This window comes from Cordyceps javanica, chromosome 7 (assembly GCF_051103115.1).
Source record: "Cordyceps javanica chromosome 7, complete sequence".
NCBI lineage: Eukaryota > Fungi > Ascomycota > Sordariomycetes > Hypocreales > Cordycipitaceae > Cordyceps > Cordyceps javanica.
The window spans coordinates 3,252,789-3,274,109 of NC_139301.1; the positions used below are offsets into that span (position 1 = coordinate 3,252,789).

General features: G+C 51.1%; 5 protein-coding genes across 5 annotated transcripts; 3 read left to right on the forward strand and 2 right to left on the reverse strand.

The window, feature by feature from the left end:
- Positions 1-71: 71 nt before the first annotated feature.
- Positions 72-938, reverse strand: V2A60_010464 (oxidase ustYa family protein; the record flags this gene model as incomplete). The annotated part of the gene is made up of 1 exon (XM_083261720.1): positions 72-938. The coding sequence occupies one exon, from the start codon at positions 936-938 to the stop codon at positions 72-74; it is 867 nt and encodes a 288-aa protein (XP_083117846.1).
- A 1,623-nt stretch (positions 939-2,561) lies between these two features.
- V2A60_010465 (beta-lactamase/transpeptidase-like protein) lies at positions 2,562-3,821 on the forward strand (the record flags this gene model as incomplete). The annotated part of the gene is made up of 1 exon (XM_083261721.1): positions 2,562-3,821. One exon carries the CDS (start codon positions 2,562-2,564, stop codon positions 3,819-3,821), a length of 1,260 nt encoding a protein of 419 aa, XP_083117847.1.
- Positions 3,822-6,621: 2,800 nt separating this feature from the next.
- Positions 6,622-7,077, forward strand: V2A60_010466 (uncharacterized protein; the record flags this gene model as incomplete). The annotated part of the gene is made up of 1 exon (XM_083261722.1): positions 6,622-7,077. One exon carries the CDS (start codon positions 6,622-6,624, stop codon positions 7,075-7,077), a length of 456 nt encoding a protein of 151 aa, XP_083117848.1.
- Positions 7,078-9,629: 2,552 nt separating this feature from the next.
- On the forward strand, positions 9,630-16,066 carry V2A60_010467 (uncharacterized protein; the record flags this gene model as incomplete). The annotated part of the gene is made up of 8 exons (XM_083261723.1): positions 9,630-9,980; positions 10,036-12,189; positions 12,253-12,418; positions 12,490-12,851; positions 12,916-13,096; positions 13,908-14,022; positions 14,701-15,196; positions 15,251-16,066. 8 exons carry the CDS (start codon positions 9,630-9,632, stop codon positions 16,064-16,066), a joined length of 4,641 nt encoding a protein of 1,546 aa, XP_083117849.1.
- A 2,711-nt stretch (positions 16,067-18,777) lies between these two features.
- Positions 18,778-19,837, reverse strand: V2A60_010468 (uncharacterized protein; the record flags this gene model as incomplete). The annotated part of the gene is made up of 2 exons (XM_083261724.1): positions 18,778-19,327; positions 19,389-19,837. 2 exons carry the CDS (start codon positions 19,835-19,837, stop codon positions 18,778-18,780), a joined length of 999 nt encoding a protein of 332 aa, XP_083117850.1.
- Between the last annotated feature and the right edge of the window lie 1,484 nt (positions 19,838-21,321).

The following is a 21,321-nucleotide window of genomic DNA, read 5'->3' on the forward strand; positions in this document are numbered from 1 at the left end:
CAATAATAACAGGAAGTAACAACTCATGGACAGAATGTTTTTCGATCTAGGTACAACTTAGATTCCACTATTCATGTGCTACAACCTTCAATGTGTAAATCTTTATAATACTCGCCGTCTCGAAACTCGTCCGCACTCGCCATCAACTCCGTCAGTCCATCCTCCATGGGAAGTACAACAGCATCGCTAGGTCGCTTTGTGTAGAGCCGAAATTTCTCCCACGAATCGTCCAAGTCCATTGAATCACGGAACTTGATCAGCTCATCAAAGTCTCTGCACTGCTTCTTGACGCCGAAATCTGGCCATGGGACGGGGTTACCTTCTCGCCAAACATGCGTCACGACTTCTAGGTCTGAATGGCACATGATGTTCTGCAAAAGGATCGACGTGCAGTGACTCAAATGCCGCTCGCGAAAGGCCTCGGGGCGGAAGCCGAAGGTCTTGCCCCAGTAATAGTGGTAGTTGATGATGAGATTTTGGCGCAGCATGTTTAGGCAGTGCACCTGGTGAAAGGTGTCTAGCACACCGAGATATAGATCCTCGGGACTGTGAATGTTCCATTCCGGATTGTACTTTACCGCCGTTTTAGGATCTTTTCCCAGGCGCAGCACATCGGATTGCGTGAGGCCAAAAATCATGTTGCTCGAAACTCTATGCCATGCTTTGTCAACTGCTGGGCTTGGAGGCGCCGCGAAGATGGCCATAGGATCAGATTCGTTTGGAAACAGCTTTGCTTGGATGTTTTGCGACTGCAGTGGGATCTTGGTATAATTCAAAACTGGGGCTAGCCTGCGCGTCAGAGACTTGTAGCCATTGCGGATCTCATAAGAGCTTACAGAAGTGTCCCCAGGGCTCAGAGATAGATTCGCCGCGAATTGACCGGTTCCACCCAAATAGCACACACCACAGAGCAAAATTTGCGGCAAATATACAAACATAGCCGGATAAGTTGGCGCAGAATCTCGGCACCAGGTGCGCGAGCAGTCGTGACTTGGATGAATTGAACCGACCAAGCCTGTCATGTATGCCACTTGCGATAAGCAGCTCCGCTTCAGCGCAATCTTCCACAGAACTCATTTTGTAGGTATCTAGCATCAAATTCCGGTTGCTGAAGACAGAATTGTTCCTTGGCAGAAGGATCATGACCAAACAATCCACACACGAGGGCCTTTGCTTGCCAACCAGCGCCAGCGTCTCCCTATGGAAGAGGCTTCACTTCAAAGGCCACGTCAAAGCATGCATAAACCAATAATTATAGCATCAAACTATGCAGTAGCCTGACAAAAGACCCTATACTCTGAGTCAAAAATTCCAGGTACTTATGGGTCGTAGGTACCGGTGGCAGGGGGAATAATACTATGGCGTAACGGCTGCAGATAATAAATGCAGGCCTATGTGGCTAATTTACTACGCAATTGGTGAATCTCCCACATACTAGTGTTATAGCTGAGGACATGAAGACGAGGCTTGCCATGTTGTACAATGGGATTCGAGGTTTGCTGATGAAGGAGGCCTTGAGATTTGACAATCACGTGTAGAAATGTCAGAGAGCGCTATTTAAAGAAACGTTGGACCGCAATAGTTGGAAGCTCAGTTTCTGGTCCTCATTCAGCCACCATATCTACACTTCCAGCTTTTACTGTCATCATGCAATACAAGAGCTTCATCCCCGCTTTCTTTGGACTTGTCCACTTTGCAGCCGCTCAGCCTGTTGGTAAGAACAAGGAGTTCTCCTAACTCTCACCACTAATGTCCACTGACGCTCAATTTTCAGACGTCTCCAAAGGCAATGTGCAGCCACGCGGCTGGCTTCTTATTGGCGGGGCAACTTGCGAGCCTAGATGTGTTGAAATGCAGGAGTCAGCAACCAAACTCTAGATGAGCAAGCACAGATAGCATAGCTTCGAATCGAAGTCTAATCCAAGAAGACTACTTCTTGTACCTGACAATCCTAATTCTCTCCTCTTCTCTGGCGCGGTCCCAAGTCCAGACGCGGTTGTAGCGTAACAACAACGTGGCCCAATTCAAATCCTGGCGGGTCAGCGACGGGGCATGCTTTGCACGGAGCCGACCCGCAGCACCGAAGGCGCAGGCTAATAAACGGCGTGGGGCTCATTATGACCGGCCCGATGCTGCCGGCTATCATTCATGCAGAGCATCTCAACGCCGAGGCAAGGCCAGCGTCACCGTCGCGAAAAGTCAGTGGGGTACGGAGGATCAAATCGACGACGCCGTGCCACAGTGTCACGTTGCTCCTTGCCAGACCACGCGCCAACTCACTACAGAGGACATCGATTACCCGGCGGGCTCCGAACCCCACAAAGAAATGGCAAAAGTTCCTCCATACTGCGCCCGCACAGCTATTCAAGCGGAATAATAAAAGCAGGTGAATGCAGCCGGCGGAACAAGAGGATACTTGGTTGCTGCAAGCAGTTTAGGCGTGTCGCCCGTATTATCTCCAGCCTGACTGCAGGCGAGAAAGTTTTGCTCATATCTGGAAGCTTACGGTATTTACACCAAACATCCCCTTGTTGTTGCAACTTCAACCTCAAAGGTCCACCATGAGCCAGGAAATCGACACCCGCTGCGAGAAGGCCATTGAGGGCGGCTGGGTTCACGGTGCCATCTTCTGCGCTACCAACGCCGCGGGTGATTTCTCCTACATGAAGGCCCTTGGCCAGCGCACTCTCATCTCGGGCGACAAGATTCCACAGCGCGCAGATGACTTGCTTTGCCTCGCGTCGGCGACCAGCCTCATCACCACCATCGCCGCCCTGCAATGCGTAGAGGATGGCACCCTCACACTCGCTGGAGACATCTCCCACTTAGCCCCGGAGCTAGCCGGCAAGCAAGTCATAACCGGCCACACAAGGGCAGGCAGCGGCGGCGACGGCGGTGGTAGTAGCCCGAACCCTGTCCTGGAGCCCGTCCAGGGCGCTCCGATGACGCTCGAGATGCTTCTCACTCATAGCTCCGGCGTCGTCTTTGACGCGCTCCACGACCACGTGGGCCGCTGGCGCCGCGCGTTTGCCCCCCAGGATCCTAACGCCCAGCTCACCGTGGAGGAGACGCATGTCGACCCCCTCGGCTTTCACCCGGGCCAGGGCTGGATGTGGGGCCACGGCATAGACTGGGTTGGCCGCATCGTGGAGCGGGTGACGAGCTGCACCTTGGGCAACTTTGTGCAGGAGCGCGTGTTCCAGCCACTGGGCATCACCGATGCGCAGTTTTACCCAGTCACGCGCGAAGAACTTCAGCAGCGACAGGTGGACCGCCACCCGGACGATCCCGAGGGCTACGGAAAAGCGGCGCTAGGTGGTGGCGGGCTGATGAACAAGTGCGCCAAAGGGGATTTTGGCGGCCAGGGCTTGTTCATGACGGCGCCAGACTTTGGCAAGGTGCTGCAGTCGCTGCTGGCCAATGATGGGAAGCTGCTGAAGCCCGCCACTGTGGAGGGCATGTTTAGGGATCATCTGGGACCAGAATCGTCAAAGTGCCTCCACGACACGTTGACAGGCCCCTTGGGTGGTTTCTTCAGTCCAGACCCGGCGGCCAAGGTCGCAACAGGCCACGGCCTTGGTGGTCTGGTGACGCTAGAGGACATCGAGAATGGGTACGGCGCGGGAACGCTGACCTGGCCGGCTGCAATGCCTATTCTGTGGTTCATCGACCGCAAGAATGACTTGTGCGGTTTTGGTTCCATCCAAGCGACACTGGCACCGGGCGGCACGTCCAGGGTGCCTGGTCTCAAGATTGCCTTTCGTAAAGGCATCTATGTCGAACATGCAGCGTGGAAGAAACAGAGGAGTCAAATGTCATAGAATTTTTTTGTTTAAAAAAAAAACTGATATTAGTGTCATTAGCTTTATTAAACAATTTTACAACAACATTTGATTATCGCATCCCACCAATTACAACTCTAGTTTGCTAACGGCGGCCATGATTTCTGAAGCCTTCGAGAACGTTCCATCCCAACAGCCTACTATTATATCCCCTCCAAACAGTCCCTCAACGCTTGGAAATTCTCCACGTGCGAAGCAAGCGTCCAAACTTACTTCGTACTCCTCCATTTCCTCCATCGAGGTAAAAGGTCTTGTATCTGTGCGGAACGGCCAGTGTCCTTTGACGATGGTATACAGGACGGATCCGAGACTGAATATGTCGACCGCAAAAGTTGGTTCCCACGGTAGCTTCGGGTTGAAAAACCCAGAGTCTGGAAGTTTCTTGGCGGAGAGGGCAAGCTCTTCGCATGGGGAACCGCCGAAGTCACAAAGCCATAAGTCGAACGAAATCGGATCTGTACCGTTCACGAGGAAGTTCTCGGGTCGCAAGTCACTATGTATAACGCCTCGGCTGTGGATAAAAGCGATAGATTCGACGGCCTGTATGAACCACTTCTGACGGAGACAGAATGGAATCGAAGTATTGTGGTTATGTAGATAGTGCTGGAGATTCCCATGACTTGCTTCAACAAAGAGTAGACCACTAGGATGAGGACCTAGGAATCTTTAATCGTGTAAGAAAGTATGCACGGGTTTGACAGTAAGCGTATAACAAGCTTTCACTGTACCTAATGATCCTCGGATATGGACCTAGCCTTCGTAGAACTTGCTCCTCAATACTGAAGTAACTGTCAACATTGTGTCGCTTGCGAATGACCTGATCTTCACCAATCTTAACGGCGGCTTTTAGTATGATGCCTCGTCGGGGTCGGAAGAATATCGCCGTCGAGCCAGGGAAATCTGCAGCTGATAATCTTTCCAACTCTGCCAAGCTCGCAAATGGAGTCTCCGCACTTCGATCGCTATTACGAAATACAAGGTTATAAAGCTTCAAAATTAATGGTTTCGCCATGATCGCAGCAGGCAACAATGTTTATACAATGAACGCATCCTTTAGCATATTTTAGCGTTTTTTGTTAGTGTTGACACAAGCTTAGGAGAGACAGAGTCGTTGCGGAAACGAGGACTAATCATACGTGTAAAACGGCTACGGCTTAACAATATTCCGGGAACTAGTACTATTTTGAGCGCGGCGAAAAAGTACGGTCTGTGGAATCCCTTCGCCCCCTGTGTAAGTTACTCAGTACTGCTATCTCGAAATTAACCCTGGCAGCCCCCTGCCTCTCTTGATGCACGGCCTTCCCCTGGTCATGTCACGACCCACATCCGGCGGGTAGAAACCGCCGCCAAAGAAGAGTCTACTATAATGGTGGCAAGTGGGTACAAGGCTGCCACACCGCGATAGAACCAATAAACCCGTGTTAGTCGGTAGCTTTGAAGTTTGTACGTGCTGCTGAGTGAATGCATAAGAAACTATATAACCCACGGCAAACATTTCGGGGATGTTACGTCAGAACAGGAACGCTGAGCACTTACCTGCTATCTTCTACAAAACACTCATGGCCACTTTGCCATGCTGACCACTTCGCCATGGTGACTACTTTGCCCGTGGGGCACGTGTAGTAGGTGTGTGGCACGCGTATAATTCCAAGTCAGCTTGTTACCCCGCACGTAAAATAACGTATATATCGCCCTTTATTTTCCCCCTATTCTATAACGCACATCATTATAATAATACTCAGCGGCTGTATTGACGATGGAAACTCGAACAGTCATTCTTATTGGCCCAGAAGGAGCTGGCAAATCCACTATTGGCAAGCTCCTTGCCAAGGCTCTATCAAAAGAGCTTTTTAGCCTTGACCGCCACCGAAATGAGCTTTACGCACCTTACAACTACAACCAAGCTGAGGCCGAGCAAATTTATAAGGAACAGGGGGAATGGGCTTTTTATTTACATTGGACCGCTTTTGAGTTCAAAGCCGTGTCCCACATTTTACAAAATGCCCTCAATGCACATGATACATTTTATGGCAAGATTCTGGATTTTGGAGCTGGGCATTCAGTCTACGAGAAACCAGAGCAACTTGCAGCGATTGAGGAATACTTGAGACCGTATCCCGATGTCTTCTTAATCTTGCCATGTAAGGATACTGAAGAAGCTATCAGAGTCATGGAAGCCCGGCGAGGCCATAAACTGGGGTTGAACAAGCATTTCCTGGAGCATGAGAGCAATAGGAGGCTCGCGAAGCATATCATATATACAAAAAACAAAACACCCACCGAGAGCTTGGAGGAGCTACTACAAGTTCTGCTCACGAAGTCTACGAGTGGATAGAAAATGCCTTTTTACCCGGCACCCGCCGTGGCGTATTCAGCACCCGGCATTCATTAAGTAAAGAGCTAGAGATCAATTAGCTCTAGCTCTCTGCCTATGATGCTCACCAGGATTTGCCCAATATAATCACAAGAACATAAACTATTGATTAGTTACCACATATCTATGGGCTAAGAAGTAAATCCAAATCCATATGATCAGATTGAGCAAAGTTCATTTATAAGCAAACTATCCAGTAGCTGGACTTATTGCTAATATATTTACATACTTCAATTAGGCTATCAAGCTCTTGATGGACATCGCAGGAATAGTCATCTTTGGCTTCTAATAACGTGACGTTAAGCCCTGTAGCCTACCCGTCGCTCACAACCTAAAGTTCAGGCCGCGGTCTTCTGTGTCCTACATGTTACATGTTCCATCATTATTGATTGCAAGAAACTTAGAATGGCGGACATTAATGAAAAGAAATGCATAGAGCGACTGGCTTTTTCTATCTCGCTCTGCAACTCCATCATCAGTCGCACCACCTACAGCGCCGCCTGCATCGCCTGCATCGCCTGCATCGCCTGCATCGCCTCCTTCACTGAAGCCGATGATGCCGCTGCTTCATCCGAGACGCTGCGTTCGCACCGCAAGCTGCTTACCAAGCTCAGTAACGGGACCTTAGGCTTGGAAAAAGCGCTCAGCAAGGCGCTAATAGTCTCTGCGAGCCTGCAAGAAGCCCTCGAGAGCGCACTGACAACGGGAGATGAGGCCATAGGCAAGATGCACGAACAGCTCATGGAGGTGCAGCTTGAGGATTTATACCTCATTGATGAGGGGTACATGGACAGGAATCGTGATCTTCCGGCGGCTCATGTGCAGACTATTTCCTTTCTCACAAATCTGCTCTCTGCGTAAGTTACTGCTATCTGGAATGATTATGCATAATATAACTATTGGGCTCCAGGCCTAAAAGAGCAGAGTCAGACACGTTTCTCATAAATCGAGGATAATCTAAGCTCTAAAAAGTCGAAAAGGGATAGTTAAAGGCCTCCTAAGTAAGTAGCATTCTCCTATAAAAGGAAGAGGCCTATTATTAATTTTCACTATTAATATACGATACTAACCATTTATTTAGTAGATACTCGAGATCATTTAGAAACAAGTAGAATATATTAATACTTTTTTTATTAAGATGATAATTTCTGGCTGAACAGAAAGTTGGACCATAAAGACACGTTTGAGCAAGAAATGCAAGAAGAAGGTAACGTACAGTAATATGAGATGAATTCCTCGAGAAGCGACTTGAACAACAAAAGTTTCGATCTCTCGTCTGGTCTTGACCATGTTAAATTGTGGCAGGTTCGTGTGTTTCATTCCAACCCCCCCCCCCCTCCTCCGAGACCTTTGCTCATACAAGCGCTTCTATTGCCTTATAGCTGCTTTGTCGGTAGATACTCTAACCCTCCGGTATATCCATCGTTATCTGCGCATTGTAGTAAAGATTCCATGACTGAGCCTCGTACCCATTTGCTCGAACATACTGATCTCTCCGCGAATGTTCGGCCAGTCATTTCGTCCATCAAATCGCGTTGTTTCTGACTGCTTTCGATGAATTCTTGGAACTGCGCTGGAAATTGTGTCGTATAGCTCAGCTTGACTGCTGTGATGTCGATATATATTTTGAGTGCTATGGAGAGGCTACGTATAAGTTGGCAAACTCTTGTAAATTGATCGGGGGGTCATACAGAGACAGACACATTTACACAGGCAGATTATACACAGGCATACACATGCACAGAAACACACATGCAAAGAATTCGGAGTCGCCGTCGTTCAATGTCACAGCTGAAAAGTAGGGTAGCATCGCTAAGTTTCTTTCCCGATAGTAGAACTTGATGCCCGTCGCGGTCACCGATGTCGACCTGAGCGCAAGGTCACCATCGTCGTCGGCGCCAATTACCGCGTCAACCTCGAGATCGCGCGACAGTTCCTCGGTCTCAGTCCAAGTAAGCTCTAATTAGCATCCACAACGAAGGAAAGGGCAACGCCGCCGTCACAGACCAGCAGAGCACTGCTGGCGGTGAGCCATGGAGACGTGGCCAACAGATCTGGCCTCGATTGATTCCGCCATCGCCTTTTCCAAGCGCACAGGGACCCTTGAGCGAATGGACCGCAACGCCGGTATGTCTGCCACCAAATCCTGCATCAACGAGTGCACCGACCACAGCTTGCATATACTGATTGCCTGACAGAGCATACCCGCCTCGTTTAGGGCTCAGTCGGTGGATATCTGCGCTATACCGCCCGCACGACACACAGCCCTTCGTGACTGAGTATTGTACGAGTTCTTGATCCTTCTCAAAATTAGTCATGCGCTGTATCGTGGCGGCCCGCACTTCGACATCGTCTTTATCGCCGTGTTCCAAGCCGTGTCATTCAAGAATTGAAGACGATGCATTCACGAATCTCAAAGAAAATGAATCGTGAAGAGACTGCGACCCTGTGCTTCGTCCAACGACAGCCACTTCTTACGAGTTGAAGCAACATGCGAAATACTCTCTTGGCGCATGCCCGACGACTGTGGCTATATCTTTCCCCCAGGTTGCCCCCGCAATGCCACATATTAGCGGGAAATCGAACGCCGTCCGATACAAAGCTAACGCTGATCGGGCAGAACATCACCCGATCCTCACGTCACTTGTGTGGTCGTGGGCGTTGATCATCATCTATTATGTAATTCGACTCTGATGATTTTTTCTGAAGCCAGAATATAATTTGTGTTTCGTTTTCATCTTTCCTTCTTTTGCCTTTGAACCTGCTCTGCTCATTCTGTCAGCGGGCGGATAATGGGGGGACAAGATGCGTGTGGTAGTGGGATAGGGCATATCGGGTCGCGGAGTGATTGCTCAAATGGCAAGGACCCCGTTGAAAAGAGTTGCAATGACATGACTATCAGCCATCATGCAGACCCATGCAGCTGAAAGCTGAAAATGAAACCGCATGCCGACGCGCCGAAGCTGTCAGTACGCATCCCTTAGCATGAAAGTGGCCGAAGTAGTCAAGAAAGCCGATGAGTAAAACAACGAAACGGAACCGTTGCGTGCAAACGGAGATGGGCAAATCTAAGTGACCAAAATCGACTCGATCTCTTACGGTCCCAGCGAGAGAAAGTGCAGGAGGCCGTTGCAGAGCGAGACGGAGAATTCCCTGGCCACCACTTTTACGGGATGGTGGATAACAGTGCCTCCAGGTGTTATCTCAGGCAGGAAGAAGCGGCCGTCAGCATCCAATGTCTAGCGCTAACCAGTATTACACAGCCTCGCCGCCTTGTGGCGGAGGCTGAGGCGAACCAAGGCAGCGGGTTGCCTAACCAGGCTGTCAAATACATTCATCAAACCTGATCTTTACACTGGCAGGAATCCTTTCACTCCATACCTATAAACTGGGTGTGCGGAATAGGATAAGTCATGTCTTCTACGCGCGTTGAAACCGCAGACGATGGTCACGTAGGCCTGGCAGCAATCAACAGGACAGCCGACGTTGCACCGCTGTTGTACTATGTGAGCCCAGGTTCTGGCCGGCTCGCGCCGCTGGTTATGCAGAGCTTCCAGGATGTGCATTCGTTGCCGCCAACAAGGTTATGGGAGCGCTTGACTAGCAAGCCGCCGTCGCCGACGACGACGCTGGGCAAAATGAGTTATTGGATCGCCGCGCCGGTGCTGGAACAGGGTAGGACGGAGATGAAGTTTGCTGATAAACGGGCTGTTGGGCGAGCAGTGCTGCGACTTGTCATGTCCTGGCCGCTGTCTTGCGTCCTGGTATGGCATTTCGTCGTCTTTGTATTACAAAATGTGTTGCTCACAAAATTTCTAGTGTTACGGTTTCGAGTTTATGGCCTCTCCATTCTCAGACGTCTTGCAACTCAACAGTCTACACTTCACAAAGCGGGATCCTCTGTACCAACCAGCGCGGCAGCTCGGCAGCTCCGTTGAGACCGCAGCGCGACAATCACGAGCAGCAGCAGAGTCGTCATCGAGCGCGCCCATCCCGCAGAGACGTGCCTACACAGATGATATTGACCTGGATACGGATCTTAACGCGTCACCCAGCACTAGCAACGAGGATGCCCACACGATCGTCTTCGAAGGCAGTGGCGATCAGGGAACGGCCTCGCGGCCACGCTACCTCTGCTACATCGCCGACCCGGAGCGTGACGCCGAGTACGAGACAATAAATGTTTCGAACTTCCTGGATAAGGAGGGCGATGACGTGGACATAGAGTTTGTTTTTGTATCGTACACACGTGAGCAGTTCCGCGTGGCGACGGACGAGGAGATTGACAGGTACGCGTATCCCGACGAGGCCACGCGCGAGGCCAACCGCCAGCTGGCACACCAGGATCGGGATGTCCTCACTCGGTGGGGTCTCGACGCCGCGAGGCGAGCGGGAAAGCGTGCGTTCTGGATCGACTTCGAGTGCGTCCGGGACGAGGATGGCGTGGCGCGGTCCTCGAGCAAAAGTGGCGACGTGTATCGCATCTGCGACGTCGTACGCGCCGCGCACTCAATGATCATTGCCATCGGCCCGCCGGCCTCTGAAAAAGTTAATGCCATCTTATGCAATCAAGAGAACTTCTCATCGGCGGCCGGCCAGCAGCAGGCGACGACAAAGTGGCTCCGGCATTGGGGCTCGCGGCTCTGGACGCTTCCCGAGCTGCTGCTCTGCCCCAGCGAGCACCGCGTGAAGCTATACGTTCTCGGCCAGGACGACGCAGCTGAACCTATAGCTCTGGCGAAGCGCAACTTTGCTGAGCGTGCGTGGGACGACGCAGAGCTCGTCAAGGAGCTCGTCAACCACTACGAGGGGTCCGCGATACTCTCCCAGATCCGGCTCATCGAGACGGCGCTACAGTGCTTCGCGCATCGCGGAACGCACCAGTTCAGCCCGGGCGACATCGCTTACGCTCTCATGGGCTTGCTGCCGCTGAGCCAGCGTCCCGCCGTTCATCCGGGAGACACGGGCTTCCAGGCTTTTGCGCGCCTGTGCCTGGCCAACGACGGCGGCGAGTTTCTCAGCCGTATGGTGTGCCTCCTGCCACCAAAACATAGCCGAGACGACGCCGCGTGGTATGAAAATGTCAAGGACTTATGGGGTGCGCGAATCCGCGACGTGCACCCTACCAGCCGCGTCGTCAAGCTCGCCCCGGACGTGCCCGACACGCTAATCTTGGACGGCGCTCCCAGCGCGGCAATTCGTTGGGACGCGTTTGACACGCACGTCATACGCGAGGGCGAGATGCCGAAGAGCAAGTTCCCTGCGTTGCTGCTTATTTGGATGAACATCCTCTCGCTCCTGGCGATTGGCGTGCTGTTTCTGGCCAGCCTTCTCGCCCGGCGGCTTGGGGGCGAGTTTGATGCCAGCGCGCTACCCGGGCTCAGAATGGTAATAGTGGTCATTGGCGCGCCGGCGATACTCTCACCGCTGCTGTATCTGTGGTATCAGCGGAAGAACACGCGACAGCATATGGAGGCGCGGCTGGTGGGCGTGGAGGGGTACGTCGATGCGGGTGTCGTTGAGCGTCATTTCTGGGGGCACGACGGTGGAAGGCTGGCGCTGATCGAGGGGACCGAAACTGGATACCAGGATGACGATGATGCTAACATGGAAGAAGAAACAGGAAATGAGCGCGATAAGACCGATTTTACACTGGTTGACACACACATGATGTCGATCATGCACATCTCGGCTTACAAGCCACCAGTGGCCGTCTTCGCGGTCGGCAGTGTGGCCGGCATGCAGCGTATGTTGCTATGCTCATATGACTGGCGGACTGACACGTTTGAGCGGGAGATTGCGATGCGGGTGGAGAGCAGGATGCTCGAAAAGATGCGACACATTGATCAATTTCGACTGCGTCTACGGTCGTCGCCGGCGGTCGACGACCATGTTGAACCAACAGCTGCTGCAGTGGCGCCCGAAACGCACATTTCGTGGCGTAAGGAGCTGCTCTTTGTCTTTCTCATATTGGTTAGTTAACATTTGTGCTGTACACGCTTGCCAGGCGAGCACTCATCACTGACCTCTGCATAGTTGGCTGTGGATACGCCGACTAGTATCTACGCTATGGTATATGGGCGCCCGAGGCTCATCTGGATTCCCATCAGCGTGGCCTTTATCGTAGCCATGGTACAGTCCTTTTTCATCGCCACGCGCATGTCTCTCGAAAGAACCGTGCCGCAGCTCATCATCATTCGAGGTAATATTACTGCTATTCCCTCACATACCCCCTCTCCTATTGGTTAAGCTGACCAGTGAACACAAATTAAGCATTACTGCCCGGCCTGTTTAGTTTTGTCGAAGACGAGCCGAACACCGCAGCTTGGATCGCGCGGTGGTTCCTCTTCGGCGTCGTCGGCGCCCTGCTGTATCCGCTCCTCGTCGCGCTGCTGTGGCTCTGGTGGTGGCCGTCGCCGGGACATTGCGCCGCGCGCCTCTTGACATTCCATATTTGCGCGTTTATGCTACACACTGTTGGCTTGTACAGTCTCCTTGACGTTCAGATCAGCATGATGCTGCAGCTCGGCATAGCGGCGTTTGGGCGGAGGATCATAGGGGCACCGGCGGAGGTAGGGTGGCTGGATGGCCGTGAGAAGATGGCCCTTGCGATGCCGTCATCGCTCAAAAGCCTTGTACGTTTTGGAAGCCGGATGGCGACTCTGGATAATAGAAGAAAGATTACTAACTGGCAAGCAGCGCTCACTGAGGAAGCAGATTATCCCGCTGATACTGTTTGTTGTGTCTGTGCTGGCGCACCTCGCAACGAATACGGCAATTGGGAGTGCTGGGTTCCACTTATTATTGTTGAATATATCTGGCTATGCTGTCGTAGTGGCGCTTCTCAGTATCTGGGTCTCTAGAAGCCAAAAGAGCATCAGTACGTCCCCCCTTCCCTTAACACAAGCAGGCTACTTACACGTCCCTTTGCTTTTTGAAACAGCGTGTCTTCTAATTATTGTCATTGTCACCTCCCTAGGAGAATCGCTGTGGGTAAATACGCAAGGAACTGGCTGGGGAATGCTGTCAATACTTCTCATGAACATACAGCTTGTGATCATGCCCTGTAAGTTGAAGGCTCACTGCGTTGACTACAAAGAGACGAAGTTGACAATGAAGCAAGTGATCTTAATACTGGCTAACTCACTCGTTGACGAGTGGGCACTCAAGATGCAGACTCTATGTCTCGTTCTGGCAAGCTTGCCGCTGGTCGCGGCGGTCAAGGTGATGGGGGAGCCCATGCACACATGGCAGCTGCAGGCGTTGGCGGGAGCTTTTGCAATTGCGTTGCTCCTTTGTCTTCAAGGTCTTGCTACGTGATACCGAAGATGAATCGGGCTCTTAGTCGCAGTGTATATGATTCGTGCGGCTTTATAACCCTTCTAGACCAACTTTCGTCCGACCGCCAAAAGATGTGACCTGGTTGGGCCTTGATATTGGGCTTTGCCTTAATTCTCGGAAAACAGTGAAAATCTTCGTCATTGTCCCGTTTCAAGAGAATGCAAGCTCTGAGGAGCGCCGAAATGCCATTTTTCTGTGAGCTGTTCTCTTTCAAGGACCATCGGGCAAGGAAGTAGTTTCCCCAGTCATCAAACGGATTTTTCCCGTGATTTCGGCAGCATAGGTCGTCGTCTTCTCGACCGACTTGTCGGCGCTCACTTTTGCGTCAAAACTAACACCAACACCGCCAGTGATGCCCTCGTCCACGGCAATTTTCCACATCTCTGACTGTGTGGTCTGCATCATGACGTGCGTTGCGCAGGGAGCCACTTTCGTCACCGTAGGGCCGTCGCCAGTTGTCACAACGTAGGTGGGCTTGAGCATACCAATGATGATTGATAGGCTCAAATGCGCAGCCGAATCAGAGAGACAAAATGGCACAACAGGATTAAATTACTGTTCCTCAAGAGATTTCAAAAGAGAATTCTAACAAAGGGAAAAGATACCTATTTGCCAAATTGATGTACCTTTGACCTATCATTTGTCGCTGATGGAGAGGGGTGCTGAGGTGGAGGGTGAAGTGGAAGGTGATTGGCGTTGATGTGAGACGGGATACTTAGCTAAATGAAAGACATAAAAATCATGAAAAGCAGCTGAAGTCCACGCTAATAAATCAGATTCGCTGTTAGATACCTGTGCACATGCGTGACTCGATATCAGTAAAGGCAGAACGTTTTCTTCGCATCGAGATGATTGGCACTTTGAGAGCCAGAGCTCCGATACAATCTCCGTAGTTAGGTCGACGCCCGTAACGCTGTGGCCGGGTAGCTCGATTGCTGTGTTGGCGCTCAAACGTGGCGCAAGGCCTATAACTGTCAGGTGGGCTGGCAGGGAGGCCACAATATCTCCCACCCATCCATCCGCTACCTGTTCTGCCCGAATATTCGTTTTGCTGCAATCGCTCCCTTGCTCAGCTTGATAAAAGGCGAGAAGAGAGAAAAAACTTCCCCGGCACACCTGAGCAATTGTCTGACAGAGAAGTAGCATGTCCGGCAATGTGGCAGCACCCAAGAAAACCCGGCCCAGCCAGCGCTGGACCTCATTCGACGATTGGAACTACGGCGGAATGAGGCAGCGCCTTGACATGTTCATGGCCTCCATCAACAAGACGGCTCTGACCGAGCACGCCTCGGCCGTGCTGGGCTCGCCCGCGTCCATGAGCGAGCCCTTCTCTGCTGGCCAGTACTGGTGCTGCTTCGAGCTCGTTGCACCAGACGACCGCTTCCTCATCGCGCGCGTGCGGCTGCCGAAACACCCTCATAATGCCACAGATGCAGCCGAGGAGTACTTGATCCAATGCGAAGTTGCGACAATGAAATTTCTGCGCGAGAACGTCAAGACTGTTCCATCGCCTACGCTCTACGCCTGTGAAGCCCCAGGGTCCGCGAGAGCTCTGAGTGCAGGCGCTGCATACATGCTCATCGAGGGATTCCATGGTAATTCTCTCCAAGATGTCCATCAAAGTATCTACCATCTTCCTGTACGTCACAGCCCTCCATAATCTTGTCATGGCCATGGTTCTAACCCGCAAAAGATCTCGACCCAGGAACACCTCTTCACACAGTGGACGTCGTTTCAGGCCGAACTCGCCGCCTTTACCTTTCCACAAATTGGCTCAATCTCGCAATTCTCCACAGACACGGGCCCTATCATCGGCGCAATCGCTGCATCTTCCATAGAAGGTCTTCCGACTGCCGGCCCATTCCAATCCGGATGGGACTACTTCGTCGCTGTGGCGGAAGGTCTTGTCGACCAGGCACTCCAAAGGAAACGTTTCGGCACTGAGAGCAATCGGTTTACCACTCTTGGGCCTCTCGTCTTTCGAAACATCGTGCGCGACACAAAGCTTTTCAAGAGCAGCCAAGGCCCGTTTCACTTCAATCATATGGACATGGGCATGCAGAACATTCTCATCGATCACGATTATAATTTTGTCGCCGTGATTGACTGGGAACTTGCCCAATCAGCGCCTTGGGAAGTCAACCACTATCCTATGCCGATCCCGCTGATATCTTCTGATAAGGAAACTGCAGAGATTCTTTACGAACCTGGACATATCGCCCATCGCAATGTATCACGGCAGGTTGGGGCAAGAATACTGTACCAGCAGAAGTTTAAGGAGGCCGAACGAGCACTTGCAAAAAGAGGTTATCCATTGCACTGCTCAATTTCTGAAGTTCTTGAGGGAATGGCGTCCAGGATCTACGGCTTGGTTGGAAAGATTGGCCTCTTTCCTGGCATGGAGGAAGAACTCACGTACGAGTTGGTCCGGCTGGGCTACGGGCTTACCGGCCCGGAAGCAGAGCAGTACCTCGAGAAGTTGGGCGCGGAGAGTAGTGTTCTAATTTGATAGGATTGGAGGGCTCATGTGAGGCCATCGCGAACTTGCTTGCGCTGGCTGGATGGCGTGAGAGGTTAAAGGCTGGCCCCTAAAAGCGGCTGTCCATCCTTGGTGAGCACTTCCGTCACCGACCGTCTACAAATGCCCACCTCACATATTCTTCATATAGCATGGAGACGCGGAACTATAGGAACGCGATGGTGGCCGGACGTTGCAATTTGGATGCCGAACGCCTACTCTGCCCCGTTATCTACGGGCCTTCCATTAACCCTCACCTCGCTCCTAGTGCTCATTTCCGCCGACTGCTGAGAGCCTGCTATTTGGCTCAATTTCGTCGTCATCCCCTGTAGGTTTCAATTGTAGCCTTTGTTACTCAGCGCCCTAATGCCATTTAGTGTCAGTATTCGTCAACGTAGCCGCGCAGGCTCGGTGTTGCGTTTCTGCGCCTCCACATGAAAAGTCTCCACCACAAGGCAGTGATTTTCCCCCATACATTAACACCAACATCACCATTTACACAGCCCCATTGCCCAGCATGTACCCCTCATTCGAGGGGCTACGGCAAAACAAGCAGAGGGTGGTCTTCTCTGAGGATTTTTCACGACTATACTGGCCCCTTCGAGGCACGTTCCCTACCGCGCTGTCTGTTATGAAGACCATGCGTGGTGCCCTGCAAGAGATGGAGCCCCTCCAGCACGAGGATGGAAGTTGGCATGAAATCGCCTCTATTCCGCTCACAGAACCCAAGGTTTCCTCTATTAATGCCTTTATTCCTTTGCTAGATGACTATGAAGGTAACTGGGTAGCCTGGCATGAGCACCACGAGGCAGCTGAATATGTCAAAAATTCAAACCTTGGGGCGCGGCACGAGTATCCGTTTGAGACAGACCCGGCCATGGGCTATCTCGTGAAATGCTGTGGCCAGGACAGACCTGAGTACAAGGATAGTCTGACGATACAGGTAACGCCAACTACGAGTAAGGAATTCATAACGATTTATGATTACGTCTCTAGTATGTTAGAGTGTTTACCTAGGTTCTTATCTTAATTTAAGGCTAATAATTTCCTCAGTAGTACATCCGTGGATACTAAGTATGCACGAGGATATTATACAGGCTATGACTGTCGCGGGCGATGGAACGAATATAACACTTGAGACTGCGCGCGCTGAAGGCTGGAAGATTTCCGTACGGTCTAATCAACGGCATAATATTTTGGCGCATAGAGATTGGCTTAGCGACCATACCAAACCTGCGCCGCTGGATGATGCCACGCTATGGAAGCTCCGAGCGGCAGGCACGTGTAGAGATTGGACTAAGCCTTAAGAATAAATACTTGTTAGCAGCCCTATGAAAACTACTCTTACTCGAACCATGTTATCAAAAAGACATTTTTACAGTGAAGAGCTATTCTATACCCGTGATAGTATTATGAAATATAATGGCGCTGGCTGGCCTGCGTAGGTCCTAGCCACTAGTTATATGCTAACCTGACGTTAATATTAGCCTCGAGTATTACTACAGCCCCGCTCACCCGAGCAGGGCAGCTCTCTTGCGCGGACGGGAAAATACCAACGAGAATAGAGCTACAACAGCAATACCTTCTAAAACTTAGATAGAGTAACGCAAGAGAGCAGGCTCCTTCGGCTCTCGAGCCACTATCGCGCCGTTTAACAGCTTAATCACAGCCTATTGGTTCGCCAGTACATCGAGTCCAGGCCACACGCGGTCATCTCTGCCTCTGACCAAGTCAACAGGGCTAAAACCACGATCATCTTTCATCGTTGGGTCAGCCCCTGCGGCCAGCAATCGTCGCACAACCTCTACCTTCCCTATCTGTGCTGCCAACGACAGCGGTATCTTCCGTTTGCTATTTATCGAGTTCAGGTCTATCCTTATGTGCGCTAGTAGTAGCTCAACCACGTTAACATAGCCATTCTCCGCTGCTAACGCCAACGGTGTATCCCCATTCCCATCCCTGTGACCAGCATCGACACCCTCGTACGATAGCAGCGCTTATACAGCTACCACATGCCCTCGCATCCATGCCCATGTTAACGGCGTCCGACTGAGGCCATCTTGATGGTTAGGATTGATATCGGAATCTACAAGCAACAGCCTCACCACCGATTCGTGCCCGTTACGCGATGCTGCTGACAACGCTGTCAGACCACCTAGGCGTGTTGCCTGCCGATCGAATTTCTTCAATGTGGTCAATCTAGAGGCCAGATCATCCGCAAGTTCGGCATTTCCCACGCCGACTGTAAGCAGCAATTGGACAACGGCATGGCGTCCTGCTCCAACCGCGCATATCAGTGCCGTAGTGTCAGAATAGTCCTTATGGCCCGTATCGACGCCTACTAGAAGCAAGTCTATAACCGACTTCACATGTCCGAGAGCGGCCGCCGTGATCAGAAGCGTCCGATAGGCACATCCAGTACCACATCTATTAATAGATAAGATATAGAGTCGCTATAGCGGGCCAGGCCGACCATCCGGGACAATAATAAGAGGACGAGGACCGGCTGTTTATAGCACCATGTAGCACACTAACGTTAGGCATCGTTATGCGCCCTTAAGTGTTCGTTCAGGTAACTATGATATCCTGCCCCCGATCGCTATCGTGGGGCCAAAGTTGTGCTTAAGTCTCTGGCCATCGTCTAGCTTAAGAAATACGTTGGACTATTCGTATTCGATAAAAAAATTATATAATACCATCTTTTAATTCAGCTCGAGTGAGTACCAGTCGGACCATCTGACACCATTTTGCTCGTAGTAATTATGACATGCAAGACGCATCGCATCCTCGTCTACGTCGTCGCAATACCCCCAAAAGTCTGTCCTTGTCATCAACGCTGCGCCCCTTGCAGCGTCAAACACACCATCGACTGCTACGACAAGCTCCAGAGGGTCAGGGCTTTCCGTATGCTGATATTTGAAGTTGCTGTCAAACCCAAAGGAATTATTGTTGTTGTTGTCGCTGCGCAGCATCAGGAGCTCCTGCTGGATAGAACGCCCCATAGACAGGAATCTAGGATCAGTCGTGGCCTCGCCCGCGAGCAGAATCATAAAAGCGACAGTCCTGCGCTGATACCACGCCACAAAGTGAAACATGACCCATGACCTGACGCCGGCCCAGTACTGCTTCGCATCTTGTACTTGTAGCTGCTCAAGGCCGTGGGCCGAGTCCATGTATAAGTTCCGAGCCCAATATGCTTCAAAGACACAGCTGCCTGGTTGCTCGGATATGAAAATGGACTTTTGACCTAGGCTTCAGCGTTCAACATACATTAGTCATTATGTTGTGAACTAAAAGTCATACTTAGACTTACTTGATGTATAAAATGTTTGACCCTTGGCCACTAAATTGGTCGTAAAGCCACGAAGTACAAAAACACCCTTCACAAAGCTTGCGCCCAGCGGCAGCTAGCACCGCGTTTGCTTCGTTTAGATGTGTAGGAATGTTAGTCTTCTGGATATCGTCATATATTAAGGCTGTCTTGAGCCCTAGCTTGCGCATAGCCAATAGAAAGGCGTCATTTTCGTCATCGCGTCGCGGTTGGTGATACTCGGCGACCCAAGGGGTAGCAAAATGAACATGCTCAATCCTGTGCTGTAAAATGGCTTCGGACCGCTCCTTGAGCGTCCGCAGGGCCGGTATAAAGACTTGTTGAAGCTCTTTTGATGTGGCTGTGCCGAAGCGTCCCCCATCATCGAGGAGTGGCCAGTTTTGGTCATACCAAGCTTTGACGGCGTTCGCGCGCCCGATGCGTCTTTGCATGGCGGCTCGATATGCTGCATCGCCATCTACCTTGGCGAGATTGAGCGTGGTGCCATTGCGGAAAAGAGCAACGGCGGCGCTGTCCGTTTTTTTTTTTTCCCTTAGCAAAAGAACTTGCTGGAATTGAATCGGCGCACTCACGTGTAAGAAGGACCAACGTAAAAGCCGACAATAAACTCTACATGACGATGGACCTCTCTCTCTCTTTCAAGTGCCTCATGCGCCAGCCTCGACTGACGCTGATCCCACGCATCTTGGACGGATGGATATAGCAAAACCCCAGATAGAACGAGGCTTAGGAGAGTTATGAGGCACAAGACTATGGTGCGACCTGGTATGGCAGCGGTCGACATGCTCAGGTTGGTCGGTCCGTCCCGTTGTGAGAATTAGCATGGGCGGCTCGAATGTGGGATTATGGCTGGTACTGCAGTTACTGTACGGAGTATGCCTGACGGAAAATCAGGAAATTCTTTCCAAACCAAAACAAATTGACATGTGCCAACGTGACGCGCTTTGAAGTTTGACGGCTTGTTAGGTGGAAATTCGGACCACTTTTTTATCCCAATTTCGTGCAAGTGAAAACTGCATGCACGGAGATGAGTACTTGGCAGGTGGAAATTCGGATCACTTTTCTAACCCAATTTCGTGCAAGTGAAAACTGCATGCACGGAGCTGAGTTCTTGGCAGATGGTCCCTGCGGATCTACGGTTGGTCGTTCTGTATATTCGTACTTCGTGGAAGATCTTTATATTGTGCGGTGTCTGGCGTTGTGTTGTCGGTGGTCACACGACCGGTTTATTAGCGGCGATTCTTAGCCTCTAGACTATGTCCACAGCGGAAGAGTCTGGAAGCTATAGTTAGACTAGTTATAGACTTATAGTACGCGAGGAAAGTATTAATATGGAGACTTTGTTCGTACTTCGTAGACAATACCGGTTAAACCGCTCCGCTCGTTTCCGTACGTTCGCTCCTTTGCTTGATCCTGTCCGCTTCTCACCAGTTGGTCGGTAATCCGTACTGTCCATTTATACTGCGGCATAACAGACAAAGCAGCTCAGGACCCTTCTTCACAGCCAATCAGGGTAATACTAGCGTCGGACATTGAACGGGCATGGCTAATGAGCTCCATAGAGGTCGGTAATTAGACGCAAAAGACGGATTCTAGAACGTCCTGAGGGCAGCTACGGAGACTGTTGGGCAAGTACCACAGCTCCAACTTCCGTAGTTCTACGTGTAGCAAGCAGGCCTCGATTGAAATATTTGCGATACCCTTGAAAAAGTGGAAATGGCACTACTTGCAGGAGCTACTGAGTAATTCTGCTCCGAAATTGTGGAAAAAATGCATTTCATAGAGCTTCTCCGAAGTTGTTGGAAAATGTATCTTATAAAGGTTCCACCTCACGACCTCGGCCGCGTCTACAATTTGACTATATTCTCATCAAGTCGTTAAACCTGTGGTCCCTGCAGAGATGAGAAATCAAAGA